General features: G+C 58.0%; 1 protein-coding gene across 2 annotated transcripts in view; it reads right to left on the reverse strand.

Moving 5' to 3' along the window:
* RBM19 (RNA binding motif protein 19) overlaps window positions 1-14,273 on the reverse strand; it is a 124,286-nt gene continuing 110,013 nt past the window's right edge. For both annotated transcript variants that reach the window (XM_065904710.1, XM_065904709.1), the window contains exons 24-25: window positions 5,683-5,793; window positions 1-4,952 (exon numbers count right to left, since the gene is read on the reverse strand). In XM_065904710.1, the coding sequence (XP_065760782.1) occupies window positions 5,696-5,793 (98 nt within the window). In that variant the 3' untranslated portion in view covers window positions 1-4,952; window positions 5,683-5,695. The remainder of the gene's footprint in view (window positions 4,953-5,682; window positions 5,794-14,273) is intronic.

Consider the following 14,273-nt stretch of genomic DNA (forward strand, 5'->3'; position numbering starts at 1 on the left):
CTTCGCCGTCCTTTGAACGTTTGACTGGCAACCATTTCATATTTCAATCTCGGCAGAACAAATTGAATTAGATGTTGAAACCAAACTCGGCTCTGTTCACCAAAGCCTGCATGCTCGGCTTGCACTAATCCCCTCCTAGAGGCTGTGGAGCTCTGGAGGGCGCTGGGAGGGACGGGTCCTGCCACAAAAGACAAAAGAACCCAAGGAAGGCCGTGAAAGGAAAGGAGGAAAAACCATGGGGGCAAAGGCCGCTGGAGATTTATCTTCTGCCTGGTTGGTGGGTTTCTGAGCCTGGGAGACAGACCCTTGTCTGGATGCAGACCATCCTGGGCACCCAGCACAGAGCTGAGCCCACAGGGACGCCCAGTGTGCAATGGGTGAATGAATGAGTGAATGAATGACGGGGTGAGGATTAGCAGTTGGCTTTGAGGACTCACTGCACCAGCCTCTGTCTGTCTCTGGCCTCTGCCCTCCCTCCCACCTGCCTACTCTCCTTTCTGAGACACCACAAGATGCCGGGGGTAGGTGCTTCTGCTCAGACCTGGGTTCTCCCTGGTCTCGTCGGCCTCCATGCCAGCCCCCGATTGCAAACCCGCTGAGGACGGTCAGCTCGGCTCCCCTGGGAGGAAAGAGGCAGGCCTCACACCCTGGCATCACCCCAAGGCTGAGGGCCTTTGCCAGCAGGATGCTGACCAGGGCTTCTTGAAACGGCTCGGGTCTGTGCAATGGCCCAGAAGCGCTGACACGAAGACCTGAGCCTGGCTTACAGGTGACAGTGGGGGTGGTGCTGCTGCCCACGGGTGACCCCAGGATCGCAAGGGTTAGGAAAGAGCACAGCAACACCCAGGCAGTGGTTCTGGGGGACGGGCGGCCGTGAGCCCCTCCGGGTCTGCTGTAGGCTTTGCGTGAGGAGGGACGGTCAGTGCGGGTGTCGGCTGGGCAGAGGGCACCCCCTCCAGGCTGCCTTCCAGGGTACCAGGGCTCCTTCCCATTATGCCCTGCCTGCCGTTGACTCCCACCCAGCCCCGCTGTGCCTCCAGCGTGGGCCCAGGTGGTCGGGCATGTATGCGTACTGACTTCTTAGGCATTTCCTGGGTGTAGCCCCGTAAGTTTTCTTCTTTGTTGGATAATAAAAAGGATCATAATTACCACTACTACCACCACTACTTATGGAAAAGGGAATGGCAACCCACTCCAGTAGTCTTGCCTGGAGAATCCCCATTAACAGAGGAGCCTGGCAGGCTACAGTCCATGGGGTTGCAGAGTCGGACACGACTGTGTGACTCTCTCTCACTCACTCACCATTACTTACAGTTCATCAGGTATGAAAAATCAAAGTGCTAGTTGCGCAGTTGTGTCCGACTCTTTGTGACTTCATGGACTACAGCCTGCCAGGCTCCCCTGTCCATGGAATTCTCCAGGCAAGAATACTGGAGTGGGCAGTCATTCCCTTCTCCAGGGGATCTTCCTGATCCAGGGATAGAACCTGGGTCTCCTGTATTGCAGGCGGATTCTCTACCACCTGAACCACCAGGGAAGCCCAATAGTCTGCTAAATCCTTTCCATCCATGATTTTTTTTTTCTTTTCTTTTTTTTCCCTTTGCCTGCATCACATGTCTTGCAGGATCTCAGTGCCCCCACCAGGGACTGAACTGGGCCACGGCAGTCACAGCACCAGGGAATCTCCCATCAAAGATCTTCTAGTTAGTCTTTACAAAAATCCTGCAGGGCTGGTTCTCTTTACACCCATTTTAAAGATATGAGAATCAAGGAAAGAGGTGCTGAGGTCACACAGGCAGTGGGTGGCATTGCTGAGATCCTAAACCAGGCCTTCCTGGACTCGGGGACCCATGTGTTCTGCACCCCTACCCCCCTCCTCCCATCCAGGCCCCAGGTGTCAACACCCCGAGCCCAGAGGCCTTGTCCAGATACAGATGGCCCCATTGACCTCATACTCCCCGGGCTTTTGGCATCACCTGCCCTCTCTTGGGCACCTGCTCTAGTCTGGCCCCCATCAGGGGCTCTTCCCAGCTCTCCCTGGACCATCTGGTGGGACAGAGGCCCTTTGGGGAGGGGTGAGCCTATCTCCTGTCTACATGAAGATCAGAAGGCTCATCCTTCTTCAGCCGTGACTGCTGTGCTTTATTTCTGGAATCTCTCTCCAAGATCTTCAGTTTGGGACCAGCGATGTCCCAGGATCATTCAAGCTCACCTGGAGCCCTCTCCCTGAAAGCTCCCCCAAGCTCCACCTCCCAGGTGAACCCGGTGACCATCAGCCTCCCCACTGCCTTGGTTCAAAGGCATGAAGTCTCCCAGCTCACCTGGCACTCGCTGGACGGATTCCTTTTCCCTAAAATGCTTCCAATTGGTCCCTGTCCTCAAGGGGGAAAAGGTGGGCTGCCTCTGGGCCAGCTAGGGCTTTATCATTACCTAGTAACACTTCCTTCCACAATTAACAATAATGACGATGATTACGATAATAAAAATGATGAGAGCTTTAGTAGTTCCTGTTTAAAGAACTACTTTCAGGGACTTCCCCGGTGGTTCAGTGGTTAAGAACCCACCTTCCAGTGCAGGGGACATGGGTTTGATCTCTGGTCAGGGAACGGACCACCCACTGCCGTGGGTTAACTAAGTCTGCACACTGCAACTAGAGAAGCCTGCATGCCACAGCAAAGGCCCGGTGCAAGGGTGGGGATGGGGCTCAGTATTCCTGAGACACCTGTTCAAACTCCAGGCTCTCCCCTGTGCCTTTCGGGGACAGGACAGGCTGAGAAGGGACGTGGGGGCAGGAGCTGGGCAGAGAGGCCAGCTGTGTGTGCTGCTTGAGATCAGGTGGTCAGGGGCGGGCTGACTCTGAGTGAGCAAGGGAAGCTTAGAGTAAGCTCTGAAAGTGGCAGGTAGGGTGGGGGTGGTGAAGGACACAGTCTGGGAATAAGTTGGGGAAGGGCGATGTCCCAGGCAGAGGATAGAGCAAGTGCAAAGGCCCTGGGGTAGATTGTGCTGTGAAGGCCAGAGGGCTGTGAATCAGGGGCAGGGCAGATGAGACAGGGCCTTCTTGTCCTGGTGAAGAGGGTGATTTTATTCTAAGTGTGGTGTGGGGGTTGCCAAAGGGTTTTAAACTGTACCTATTATGATCCAGTTTATGGCTGTGTGTGGACAATGCAGTGCTTCTGGGTAAGGGTGAGGTCTGCTGTTGGTGTCTGTTAGAGCCAGGAGTGGCACGAAGGTGGGGTGATGGGACGCCCTGAAATCTCTAGGGGTGTGGAAGAACTGCTCCTATTTGTTTATGTGGGGGGCCCTTCCATCCCAGACAGGGAGCCCCCAGGGTGACAGGCAGAGAGGCCAGGCTGGGGCGGGCAGGCAGGAAGGGAGGGGCCGTGGTCTCTCTGTGTGCAGCTGGGTGAGTGGCTGGTGTTTCTTCCCTTGCGGTTCCCTCAGACCATCAGCTTCCTGACCTCCCCACTCCCATGCTATTCCTCAGCTTCCCTGGGCTTGGTCTGTGGATTGCGAGCTTTTCCTCTTGGACATAGGGAAGGCAGTAAGGCAAGAAGGTCAAAGAAAGACTCGAGGCCCGGGCGTCAGACGGAGCCTCATCCCGCGGGTGCCCGAAGCTCTCTGGTCTCACAGCATCCCTGCGGCAGAGGCACTGTCAGCACTGGCCCATTTTAAAAGTGGGGAGAGTGAGGAAGCGAAGGCTAAGTCACTGCCCCACGCTCACCAGGCTGGCGAGTGGTGGATGTCACTAGGAGCTCAGAATGGTCTGAACGCAGGGCCCGAGCTGGCACCGCAAAACGAGGAGGTGGCAAACCCCTCTCTGGGGACGTTCTAGTACCTTCATCTGGGTCACTGAGGTCAGTGCCAAAGTCGCCTCCTTCCATGCCAGGCCTGCAATCTTATTTCAGGAGAATCCACATGGGCCCTAAAAGGGCGAGCAGTGGGGAGGGAGGGTATGGACCCGAGCCCTGTTGTTCCTGGGACCCGTGGCAACTTGGGAGCCTGGCTACCGAGGGTCCCTACCCAGACGCCATGGTCTGATGTTGGGGTTTGGGGGATACGCCACTATAAAGACTGGATGAGACACACTGGGTCTGTGTCTTTCACTTCTGTGTCTTTTACATTCCAAGTTTGGGCTAGGATGGGTTAGGAGGCACCTGCCCCCCGGAGAACGGGGGACACGCTCAGCCTTGCAGGGCGGTCAGCGTTGTGTGGTATTGCCTGGATTCCAGGCCACTCTGGAAATTGCCAAATGTGGATCAGAAAGTCCTCCCAGAAAAACACAGAGCAAATTTTACACAGCCAGTCAGAAGACCCCAGGGCTCTGACTCGGAGCCACCCAGCCCTGCAAATGAAGAGGGAAATGAAAATGCCGATGAGTGCTTGCTCTGGGCTTTACTTGGATTGACTGGTGTGGTCCCAGCACCATCTGTGAGGTAGGCACAAGATCACGCCCATTTTACAGAAAGAGAAGCTGAGGCTCAGATGGGACCTTGTTGGTCCAGAGTCACAAAGCTGGGGGCGGCCGGGCTGGGATTCAGGCTCAGGGCAGATGGGCTACTACTCTTCCCTGTCCATCACCCTCATCTTGGTGGGTGCTGGGCTGGGATCTCCAATAGGTGTGGGCAAGAGGGCACCCCAAGTCTGGGATGAGCCTTGGGACCCCGATGTCTAGGACTGGGGACCTGCTCGCATTTCGTGGGGTCCCTGGCCCGTAAGTAGAGGGTGTCCGCCGTTAGTGGATGCAGCTGAGCTCTACCAATGAGCTGGTGTCTGAGTTTGGAGCCTGGTGCTTCGTGAGTGGCCCCATGGTCGGCGTGGATGGACGGAGGATGCTCTGGTGACTAAACCACGGCTCGCAGTCCCGAGTGGTGAGGGAGAGGCAGGACAGAGGACATGTCCCGGACTCTGAGCCGTTCGTCCCATGATGAGAAGGAGGCGGGAACTCAGCAGCCCTAGGAGAGGACAATAAGAGACGTTTCTGGAGCCGCCTTACACGCTCAGCACCGTGCCTGCGTTCTTTCTGATGAATTCGAGTCTTTCTCGCTAAAACCCTATGTGGTAGGAACCAGTTAGTAAGGTAGAGGCCGGGGCCAGGGAGGAGAGCTGACTCGGCTGGGGTCCCTGGTCTGCGCTGGCTGGAGCGGGGGAGTGGGGTAGGGGGCATCACGCCCAGATGGCCCAACTACACAGAGCGGCCGTCACCCTGGGGGTTGCTCTGGGCTCGTGGGCAGTGGGGCCTGAAGGTCCTCGCTGCCACGCAGCTGCCCGCCCTGGAGTGAGCACCCTGAAGTCCCTCTGTGCTCTGACCTTCGCACCAGGCGGATGGGGCCCTGCCTGCATCTCGGGGTTGCGGCGAGGAGGAGCGAGTCGGGGGACTCGTGGGAGCAGTCAGTGGCTGGGCTTGACTCGGGGCTGGGAGGTTTGGCCACTTCGGGTCCCTGTGCTGCCGCGCGGGATACCCCAGCGTTGGTGGTGCCCCGTCTGCTCTCCGGGCCTCCAGTGCCGGGTGCAGGGCAGGCGTGGTCAGAGCCCGCGATGCCTGGGCTGTGAGCTGAGACCCTCATCCCCTCTGGCCTTGGACCAGGGGAGCGCGGGGCTCCCGCCCACCGCCCCAGCCCTCGTGGTAGGGGGTGCGGAAGCCGGCGCGGCTGCGCCCCTTCCCCAGGGCCCCGCCGCACGTACCCTCGGCGCCAGCTCACAGCTGAAGGGTCTGCTTCTCGCCGTCGTCCTCACTGTCTTCCAGCTGCTCCAGGATCTCGTCCAACACCACAGACCGCTTTTTCTTCAGGGGCTCTGTGGGAGCCCAGATGGCATGAGAGGAGGAAAGAACAGCCGACGGGGTTGGGAGGCGGGAAGACAGCGAGGATGGAGAGGAGGAGGGAGGGGGTGGGGAGGAGAGGGGGAAGAAATTGGAGAAAGACAGGGAAGTGGTGGAGACAGGAGAGTGGATATAGACACGGAGGAGAGAGAGGAGACAGAAGGAATAAGACCAGACAAGAAATGGGGTCGGGGGGTGGGAAGGAGGAGGATCAAAGGGGGAATGAGAAAGGGGAAGAGAACACAGGCAGGAAGGCAGAGAAACGTGGAGGGTTAGTCTCTGCTTCGCCCAGGGGTGGCCCCTCTCCCAGTGCTGCCAGCCATCCCTGCCCATCATCCACCCACCCGGGAAGAGAGGGAGTAAGGCGCTTCCCAACGGGGGCAGAGGCTACAGCACTCTGCGTGGTGCAGAGGGAGCCAGAGGGGCTGAGCCAAGTGAGGGTGGCGGTCAGGGGACAAGTAGGAACTATTCCTGTTTTCTTGGCGGTCATGGACTCTCAATGGGGCAGTAGGCAGCTGGCATATGGCAGGTGTTCAGGAAATGAGGGGTGACGAGATGCTCAAGGACTCCAGAGGCGACATGGAGGGAATAGCAATTATAGAGGTGCCTTTAGAGAAGAGGGGTTATTTGGCTTGGGCTTTGAAGAATGTGGAGGAGCTCTCTGTGAGAAGATGGGGAAAGGGATAGAGATGCAGTGTGGCAGGACGGACGTGGTAGGCTCAGCAAAATGTATGTCTTCTGTGTTCCAAACACTACTGATGATCTCCTATGTGCTACAGCTCTTATCTTCTCCACAATTCCACAGGCAGCTATTATCATTACCCCACACAAGTGAGAGAACTGAGCGATGACAGCTAAGTCTAAGGTCACTCAGCTAGGAAGTGGTGAAGCCAGGACCCAAGACACATCAAAGCCCATAGTCTTTCCTATGTTTGTAAAAGACTCTGGTGCTGCCCAGAGATCACCAGGGAGACAAAGGGTCAGGCGAGAGAATGTGCTGGTCCCTTTGGCCCTCCAGGAGAGGAACTGTGGAAATGCGGGAACATTAGCTTAGACTGACTTTGTCCCCTGCTAATCTAACCACTCATTCATGGTGAGCTTGTTTAGAGGCAGCTGTTAGAGGCTGTCCCAATCCCCTCTCCTCCTCTGGCTCAAACAACACCTCCTCTGTGAAGTCCTCCGGGTGGAACTAATCGCCCTCATGACCCTCAGTGGCCACCTCCCCCACTGGGTCAGGGGCTTCTGCAGTGGGTCTCCCCAGGGCCCAGTCAACGCTTGCCCTGGACATGAAGCATCTTGGGTCTCTTCCAGGTGGTCCTTGGAGAGTGACTTGGTCTCTGAGGTTATTTCTTCATCTCATTCCTACGAAACTGACACCATCACTGGCCCTTCTCTTCTCCAAGGCTACCTGCCTGACCCGAGCACTCCCACTCCTCAGTGGACTCCTGGCCTCTGCGCTCACCCTTGCGGCCACCTACCCTGTCCCTAACAGCTGCCCGACGGATCCTTCCACTCCTGCTCTGCTCCGGGAGCTCTTGCTGAGTGCAGAGAGGCGGTCCCAGGGCCTCACCTGGACCGGCCCTTCCCTGCGTCTGCCAGGTGTGCTCCTACCCCGAGACCCCCACTCCCCCGTCTCGTCCCCAGTGAGGACCCCCGCTCTCCAACCCCCTCACTTTGAAGCGCTTCTCACCACCGATGGCGGGCGTTGCTTCGTTTGGGGACAGAACTGTCCCGTTTATAGCCATGTTCCCTGCCTCAGCACACTGCTGGGTACCTAGTGGGGGCCTGTGAGCATCTGTCAGATGGGAGGCTGAGCGAATGGGGCAGGAAGGGGCGACGTGGTGGAGCTGGCCCCTCGGGGAAGGTGAAGAAGGCAGGGGGGCCCGCATGGCCCGAGCGAGCCCCACGCCAGCATCACCAGCATCGTTAGTCACGAGGAGGCGGCGGGAGAGGGAACCGGACGGGCTAGGAGCTGAGGTGGACGCCTGCAGCGCAGTCAGCCCCTTCCTCTCCTCACCCCGGGTTTCCTCATAATCACCAGAGGTGCACAATGGCCTCTGGAAATTGAATTTGTGGGCAGGTAGTAGGAGCCGGGAAGTGGAAGCAAATAGAGCCTGCAGGCCCATCACTGACACCCCCTCCCCGTGACTGACAATGGGGTGGCTATGAGCTCTGGGGACGGCGGGTCCCTGATCTCCTAAGCTGGCCTGGGGTCCGAGGGGGTAGCTAGTGGCGGCCAGCGGGAGTCCTCATGGTGGCAGCTACCATCTTCACTTTGGCAGAATTGTTTCTTCTTTCCCTCGGCCTGACCCGTGATTCCAAGACTGGTAAGGGGGCAGTGCCAGGTACCTGGTGCCTCTTATCCAGCTGGCCCAGGGGTGCCCTGCAGGTGGTGACTGTGGCTTAAATTCCTGGTGCCCCCAGTGGCCAGCACAGGGCACCCCCAAGGGCGCCGGTCCACCTGGGGGACCTTTCAGAGAAGCACGGCCCACTGCCCAGGGGCCTGGGGGCACTGAGGGCCCCCTGCCACCTGAGTGTCCCCAGCACCACGCTAGCCTAGCCTTGCCCGACTGAGCCCGGGAGATGGGAACTGGGGCGATCTTGTCCCAGGGCCCAGCACACAGTAGGTTGTCATCTGGTGAACACAAGAATGGACAAATGAATGAGAAAATGAATGAGTAAGTCGTTCTTGGGCACTGAGGTGGGGAACTTTTAAATAATAAAACAGCGGTTGTCAGGACAATTAAACAGAGGCAGGACGAGAGGTGCCGATCCTGGGGAAACTGAGGCCGGTGTGGGCACAGCTGGAAGAGGAAACTCACCCGGGACAGGTACTTTAGAAACAGGGTCTCACCTGAGTCTTACGCAGCTGCCCCGCCCCCGGTGTGAGGTCACTGCCCCCACTTCACAGATGGGAAAACAGAGGTGCACAGAAGCGTGCACCTCCGAGGCCCCCCAGCTAACACGTGGCAGCCCCTGGCTTCCACCTCAGACAGTCCAGTTTGCAACACGCATGCTCTGTGCTGGGAGGAGAGGAGCATCTCCTGACGGGCCCCCTGGGGGCGGGAATGTGTGGCGGGGCCCAGGTCAGCCAGGACTCTGACAGGGCAGGTGGTCACAGTCTGGACTGAGGATTGGCCGCACTGACCTCGGCTCTTCCTGTGCTGGGTGACCCTGGGCAGGGCACGTGCCCCGTCCGGGATTGAACCCCTCATGTATAAAATGGGGGGGCATGGCTGTTCCCCTACCCCTCTTCTCTGTGGCTGCCGTCCGCTGTCTTCCTGACCTCCCCTGAGGGTGAGGGCTCCTCCTTCCTTCGAAAACCCCTCAAGGCCCCTGGACTTGCCCCCAGCACCTGTGCGGGCACTGACCCCGCAGCCCAAGCACTGACCGGAGGCTGGAGGCTGTGTGCCGCAGACTGAGCCTTCTGGGCCTCAGTTTCCCCATCTGTAATATGGGCCACTAGGAGTGCCTGCCTTGGGGCTGCAGCGAGGACTGAAGGAGAGAAAAGAGTGGCACCAGCACCTGGTGTCGGGGCTCCACGGCAGCCCCGAGACCACCTCTGTTACTGTTACTCACATCGGAGGTGCAGACATAACGTGCCCCTCCCCTTGTTACTGTTACTCACATCGGAGGTGCAGATGTAACGTGCCCCTCTACCATCAGGCCTGGGGGCACCACTGGTGGCGGGGCGGGGGGCGGTGTGCTGTCATAGGAAGGCCAGTACATAGCAGGTGATCAATAAAAGGGAAATGAATGAAGTGATTTGGTTCATCAAGGCCAAAGCAAGTACAATCCAATCCCCCTCCTCTAGTCAGAAACCGGAGGTGCAGGGGTCTCCCCTGGGGGCTGTGGGGCGGGGGGAGCCGTCAGCGACCAGCTGACAGTGACACGGTCTGAGGTCACAGCACTGCCGCTGTGCACTCGGGGACCTTGGGCAGGTCCCTTGCGCGCCCTGGGTCTCGGCTGCCTCGTCGGTCCACTGGAGGTGCGCACAGGGCTCATCTACCTCCTGGGGCGGTGGCGAGCATTAGCAAGTTTATGGGAGCTTGGCCCCCCGAGGGCTCAGCACCCGGGGGCCTGGTGTATCTGGCTCAGGCTGGGCCCCCAGCACCGCCCCTCCTGGAGGGTGTGTCAGGCCCCGAGTCCCCACTGAGCGACACCCAGCACCCCCTGCCGGCCCGGCCTACACGCGGAGCACCCCGCTTGCCGGGAACAGCTGCTCAAATCCTATTTCCCCGACATCAAAAGCCTCAGTGGGTTTTCACCAAACAAACATAATGCAGAGCCAGAGAAAGGTGTAAAATAAATAAACGAAACAAGCTGTGCGTTTTCTTTCCGTACTACAGCTGCACCCGAAGATAAACAACAAGTGAATGTCACCAAACATCAATACCCGAGAAATTAACTTGACAAAGAGCTCAGCCGTCCCCCAACAACCCCCCAGTCCTGCCCTCGTCCCCCCCACCCACCCCCCAACCACCCTCCAACCACCATTTTGCATTTCTGGAGTTTCCCACCTAATGATTTTATTTTTCAATTAATTCCTTGACAGGATGCCAGCCCGTGTCTCTCTCCCATCCCTGGCTGGCGCTGTCGCCCTGTGTGCAAGGCGGGGGGCGGGCAGGGGGAAGGGTGCGAGCGGGTGGGCGGGGGCACGGGGCTGTTGGGAGGAGAGGAAGCTTCATGGCTGGTTGGGGAGGAGGGGGTTCTAGAAGGGACCCTGGTGTGACTGGCTGTGGACGAGGGGTTTGCGACTGATGGCGTGGCTGGCTGGAGCCAGGCTGCCTGGATTGCAGATGAGGCTGCTGTCCCTGTGGGGCCCCCGGGGGCCGGGGCCTCCCTGCTCTGCGATCCGTCTCGGCAGGTACTGAAGAGCACCTGGCTTTTCGGGGGCCGAAGAACCATCAGAAGAGCAGAGGCACTGAAGGCCTTTGCAGCAGAGCCCAGCACCCACGAGGCATGCGGCGAAGGTGAGCCAACCCCAACTGACATTGGCGGGTGCAGTGACTGAGAACACGTGGGCAGGCCACCTCCCTCCTGCGTGAAATGAACGAGAGCGGCGGTACCGGCCCTCGACAGGTAACAGTGGCCGTGGCGGTTACTCTTTCCTGGGGGTCACCCTCAGCGTTAGCAGGCAACTTGGGGACGTGCTAACGGCTCCCTACCCACATGGAGGGCCAGGGGCCTTCTCTGGCTACGAGGGCACCCCTGGACCCGGCCCAGGGGAGGCTGGCAGTGCTGGGGGCAGAAGCGCCTGAAGAGATGTCTCAGCTTCTTCGACTTCTGGGGGACAGTTTGGAGCGGCACAGCTCTAGGGGGCCCCCCGGGCTGCACACTGCACGTACACTGCTCACCGGCTCCTCTCCCAGCTGCTCTGCTGGGAGCCTTACCCACATCTCAGGGGCTGCTTCCGGGGAACCCAAACTAAGGCATGCAAACGGCAGACACCAAGTGTCTCCTGGTGACCGAATGGCACGTAGCAGGGAAAGGCTACACAAGTCTCATTTCTAGTTTCTCTTGAAACTGGCTAACCTGGCCACACTGGGCCCACGTCCCCAACTACGGGTAACTGATGGGCTGGGTGCTGGTTGCCCCTGGAGACAGAGGCCTCGCTCATTTGGGTGTTTTCTGTCTGTTCCGGGAGGCCCCAAGCTCGCTGCTTCCCGAGACAAAGGGCAGGTGAGGCAAACTGTGAAGTGCAGCCCTGCCTAGCAGGTTTCCCCTATTAAACCTGAAACAGAGGCAACTCCAACAGGCTGGGGGCGGCGGGGGAAAGGGGAGCAGGTGTACCCCTCTCTCTCATCTGTCCCTCGAGGGGAGGAGAGGAAGGAGGTTGGGGTGGGTAGTGGAGGGTGGCATTCCAGGTGGAGACAGGGCACCATCACCTTCAGATGGCCTGCTGCCCCAGGCCATCGAGGGACATGAGGGTGCTGGAGACACGGGGTATGGGTCATGTCGGCAGGGGTGGGGGTGGTTTGGGCACCCCGAGGGCTGGCCCAGCATCTGAGGCTGCCTGCTCCTGGGTAGCCCTGCCTCCCACGCTCCAGACTTGCAGACCCCATGGGCAAAACCCTCAGATTCCCAGACAGGTCTGCATCCCAGGACTCTGTTTACAGTAGACGCACACTAGATGCTCACAGAATAACCAGCACTGTGTACAGAGAGGACTAGCCTACCTCCCACGACCAAACCATGGCACTTTATTGGTACAAAGAGGCTGTTTCAGGGAGGTACCTTTTCAGAGCACAGCTGGTTCCCAAAGAACCACATGTGATCTGAAAGAATCTTCTCTGAGCCAGCAGGCTGGAGACTGGGCCCCAGGCCCACCTCTGCCACCTCAAGGATTTAAGGGAGCTGCTTAACTCCATCCCTCAGTGTTCCTATCTGTTAAATGGGGATAGTGCCTGCTCTCCTGATCTCAGGCCTTGAGGTTCCAGTCTTTAGTCATTCATAGCAAGTAGTCGTTGAACATACACACACACACACCCCTAGTAGTCACTAAATACACACACACACACACACTAGTAGCCACTGAATACACACACACACACACACACACACTAGTAGTCACTGAACACACACACACACTGTACCAGGCCTGGTGTGAGGGGTACAGTTGCCAAGAAAGCTGCAAATGACAGACCGAAGCAGCAGCCACAGAGGCCGTGCTGGGGTCCCGGGGCTGGCAGAGCTGGGCTGTCAGCGCTCAGTCACAGATCCCTGGTCACCTCTGATCTACTCGAGTCTCGCGCTCCTATCTGGAGAAAGGGTGTGACCAAAGTGGCCACTGCAGAGGAGTCAACAAATAAGGTGCGGACAAACACAGCCTAGTGCCGGGTACGCAGAGGTGTAAAAACACAGTGTCTTTGAAGAACACCCGGAGGGTGGGCAGTGCTCAGGAAACTGGGAAGCCAGTGGACTGGGCGTGGATTCACAGGTCTCCCACGAGCCGGGAGATATCACTGCTCCATTTTTCAGACGTGGAAGCAGCCGTTCTAGGGCTTTGGGGAAGACGCGCCCATGTGGGACCCTGACTGCGCTGGTCCCGGGGTCTTCCTGTCATGCCCCAGAGACACCTGTGTCCCCTGGTTCTGCTGGCCGCCCTGCAGGGGGGACCAGCGGCCCAGACTCCTCGGAAGGCGCTCCTAGACAGGAAGGGCGTGAAACAGATGCAGGACACGTGGCAGCACCCCCTTGCCTCCATCAGCTGTTTTTTTTCTCCAGGCGCTACTGAGGACTTCCTTGGTGCTCCAGCGGCTAAGACTCTGAGCTCTCAATGCAGGGGACCTAAGCTCGATCCCTGCTCAGGGAACTAGACACCCATATGCCGCAACTAAGAGTTCGCAGGCTGCAACTAAAGATTGTACATGGTGCGACTAAGACTGGGCAGTCAAATAAACACATAAATCTAAAAAAATATAAAAAATAAAAAAGAAGCTATTGGTTCCCAACCCACAGCCTGATAGAATCATCTGGAAAACCTCTGATATCTGGACCCTAGCCCCAGAGTTTCCGATGCAAATGGCCTCGGGTGGGCACTGTTATGACGACCACTGCTGTGATTACTCACAGTGCTCAGGACTCTGGCTCCCGGTGAAGCCCAGTGGGTCAACCTTGCTGTGTTCTGGGCATCCTGGGGGCCGAGGAGTTACAGGAAGCTGGACTGGTGCGTTCCCCTCCACAGGGGTTGGTGAAGCTGCCTGGCCTGGACTATTGTGGATTTAGTCCCTGGTAGGGTCGTGGGGCTGGGCTAAGCCTGGGGACTTTGGGGCTTGGTCCAGCATGTGTCTGCATTAGTTATAGACGCTGGAGTGGCCTGTACAGGCTGGGGAGGCAGTGGAGAGGCCAGGAGAAGGTGACTCACTGCAGAGGACCAAAAAAAAAGAAAAAGAAACCAGGAGAGGCTGGAAGGTGTCCCCCACTCTCCTGTCTTGGGCCTGGAGGAATCTTCCCATTTCTGGGGGCTTGGTTGGCATTAGCTCCCTGTCCCTTTCCTCTTGTCAAAGTCCCTGGGTTGGGAGTAGAGGTTCAAAAGAAAGAATCAGTAATGTCATCTCAAGGGGCGAAGATGGGATGCTGTTTGTAAGAGAATCTGTAAGCACAAAGGCCTAAAGGGGCCAGGGAGGAATGTGATGGAGTCAATCAGTCTGAGTGGTGACTATAGGAAGGGATGCGAACTGTGGCAAAAGGGGGAAAAACAACAACAATAAAACAAACAGTCCATGTAATCCGGTCCCAGCTACCCTCTGCGAATGCAGGACCAGGAGTGGTCAGATCTTATTTTTCAAGAGAGGCCAACAACAAGAGAAGCCACTGTAATGAGAAGCCCAAGCACCGCAAACTGGAGGAGACCCACGCGTCCCAACTAGAGAAAGGCCCGGGTGCGGCAACGAAGACCCAGCACAGCCAAAACTAAATACAATTAATAATAATGTTAATTCGGAAAACCCAC

Source organism: Muntiacus reevesi, chromosome 13 (assembly GCF_963930625.1).
Source record: "Muntiacus reevesi chromosome 13, mMunRee1.1, whole genome shotgun sequence".
Lineage (NCBI taxonomy): Eukaryota > Metazoa > Chordata > Mammalia > Artiodactyla > Cervidae > Muntiacus > Muntiacus reevesi.